This window comes from Geotrypetes seraphini, chromosome 5 (genome assembly GCF_902459505.1).
Source record: "Geotrypetes seraphini chromosome 5, aGeoSer1.1, whole genome shotgun sequence".
Lineage (NCBI taxonomy): Eukaryota > Metazoa > Chordata > Amphibia > Gymnophiona > Dermophiidae > Geotrypetes > Geotrypetes seraphini.
The window spans coordinates 137953603-137956286 of record NC_047088.1 but is presented as its reverse complement, the minus strand read 5'-3'; the positions used below and the strand labels follow the sequence as shown (position 1 = coordinate 137956286).

Sequence of the window (2684 nt, the reverse complement as noted above, 5' to 3'; positions counted from 1 at the left end):
CTTACCTGAAGGGCCTTCCTCTTTCCTGGGGAAGCCACACCCACAGACCAGAAGAATGACTGTTAGGACTGCCTGCAGACCTGTGACAGCGTTCAGAGGCAGGGTAAAGGCCTAAGCTGGTTTTAGAAAACTAGCTTTGATTATCGGTACTTGGACGATCTGTCTTTTTGATCATCCAAGTACTGATTTAGGCCACGTTTTGAACGTTTTTTTTTTCCCAGGATCCGAATGTTTATTTGGTACACACATGTAATAACTGCACTTTTGCAACATTTCTATACATTTTGTAGTAAATGGATAATAAGCCCCTATACCACTGAACACATATGAATAGGGTTTTTTCTGTTAATCCTTCTGTATCTTTTCTAAACTTTCTATAAACAGTATAGCAGCTGCAGAAATAACCCTGCACTGCCTCCAGCTCTCATACTTTATCTTACATCCAGTGCTTCAGTCTCATTTACAGAAATGGTGTGTGCATTAAGCATTAACCTTCGTCACAAATCATGGTCATCGGGGTGGTAAAGTTCACTCATGAGCCGGTAGATATAGGATGGTGCATTACCCCCAATGTTGAAGATGAAGAGGGTGATGAGTTCAGGTGGTACATAGTCAAAGACAGGGCACTGCACACTGACCCTTGAAAGGATCACCCCTTCTGAGAAGGGTAGAACCTCTTGTGGTGAAACAAATTTGTGGAATGAATCTTCTTCATTAGGAAACTGAGGTGACAACTTGTACATAGGTGCACAGACGATCACTGGGGTGGAATGGTGCTTAGCTGCTAGTGCGAGGGTATGAGTCCCAGTTACTGCTCTCAATGCTCCATTGGCTAAAATAGTCTTTGTCCCAACAATCACCTTGTTGACACGGGACATGACTGCAAAGATGGCAGCATCAGTAATAACTGTGGTTTCTATCCCCACTCTGGATAAACAGACTGTCATTTCGTGGCCCTGACAGAAAGGGGCACACTCTGCCACAATGACATGGAACTTGCGCCTGCGGGCTGCCTTTTCCAGGAATGCTTGCACTGTTCGGGAATGACCAATTGTCATGATCATCTCATTCGAGTGGATGTGTTCCAAGGCCTGCATTGCTATGTTATCCAGTGTTCCTTCCAGCTCCACGAGCAGCTCGTTGATGGCTTCCATGACGTTGTCCTTGAGGGAAGCAAAGTGGCGGTTAAAGTCCTCGCTGAGCCCTCCGGCCGTCAGGAGCTTATGGAGCGATTCCTGCGGGTCGTTTTCCTCACTGCCACCACAGAGCCTGCTGTACTCCTCGCGGATGATTTTCAGCACTCGGCGCACCATGTTCCCCACCGTGCTTTCCGAGGGCTGGGCGGCCGTCATCCTCCCTCCCTCCAGGCGAACCATCTCCATCAGCTCCTCTGCGTTGCTCCAGCAGCTGCGCGCGCAGATCCCGCCCAGGAGCTCCACCGTGTGGCGCGCGATCTCCTCGGAGCTGAAGCGGCCGCCCCCGCATTTCAGCTGCGCCACGAAGGCGTCACTGCGCTCGCACAGCTGCGGCTCCATCGCCCCGACGCCCTGCTGCATCTCTCTCAGCGCCACCCACTTTTTTTGTTTTTCCCCATAGGAAGTAGAATCAGAGGAAGTAGGACTGGTAGAGGGAAGGTTCTCATGAACTACCTACAAGCAGCCTGCTTTCAGAACTGCAGCTGCTGCTGTTGGTAGCAGCGAGTTTAATTGAAAAGGGGGGGGGCAGGAGTGACAGATGCTGAACTGGAGCAGGAGAAGGAAAAGAGATAATTTTGGCTTTGGCATGTGAACTGGAAAAGGATGGTAAATTTGTGTGTCAACTGCCTAATGCAGGGGTGCCCACACTTTTTTGGCTTGTGAGCTACTTTTAAAATGACCAAATCAAAATGATCTACCAACAAATAAAAAAAAAACAAAAACAAAGCACACAGAGACAATATTAATTATCATTTATATTTGATGGATTTTTCAGAGAGGTCGAGGCAGATGTCTTTAAAATATGCAATGTCACCTCAGTAACAACTATACAAAAATAGACAAATATACCCCCTCCCTTTTTACCAAACCACGATAGCGGTTTTTAGCGCAGGGAGATGCGCTGAATACCCTACACTGCTCTCGACACTCATAGGCTCTGTGCGCTAAAATCCACTACTGTGGTTTAGTAAAAGGGGACCATACTGCAAAATATAGACAGCAGATATAAATTCTCAAAACGGACATATTTTGATCACTAAAGTGAAAATAAAATCATTTTTCCTACCTTTGTTGTCTGGTGATTTCATGAGTCTCTGGTTGCACTTTCTTCTTCTGACTCTGCATCCAATATTTCCTCCCTTCTTTCTGCCTCCTGCATGCTTCATCTCCTCCAGACCTCATTCCATTCCCCAACCAACATCTCTGTCCTTCCATGAGTCCAACTTTTTCTTCCTCTCTCCCTGCCCCCTCCCCTTTCTTTCTTTTTTTCTCTGTCTGTCTTTTTGTCTCCCTGTCCCTTCCTTTCTTTCTTTCTGTCTGTCTTTCTTTCTGTCTCCCTGCCCCCTTTCTTATTTTCTTTCTCTCTCCCTGCCCTCTTTCTTTCTTTCTGTCTCCTGCCTGTCTTTCTGTCTCCCTGTTCTGCCTTCCTGTCTTTTGTTTCCCCTTTCTTTTTCCCCAAGCCACTGCCAGAGCTGTCGTCCAAGCCAC

General features: G+C 47.1%; 1 protein-coding gene across 1 annotated transcript; it reads right to left on the bottom strand.

Annotated features, from left to right (window-relative positions):
• Positions 1-217: 217 nt before the first annotated feature.
• On the bottom strand, positions 218-1566 carry LOC117361084 (translation initiation factor eIF-2B subunit beta-like). Its single transcript, XM_033945937.1, has one exon. The coding sequence runs from the start codon at positions 1554-1556 to the stop codon at positions 498-500; it is 1059 nt and encodes a 352-aa protein (XP_033801828.1). The 5' UTR covers positions 1557-1566; the 3' UTR covers positions 218-497.
• Positions 1567-2684: the final 1118 nt, after the last annotated feature.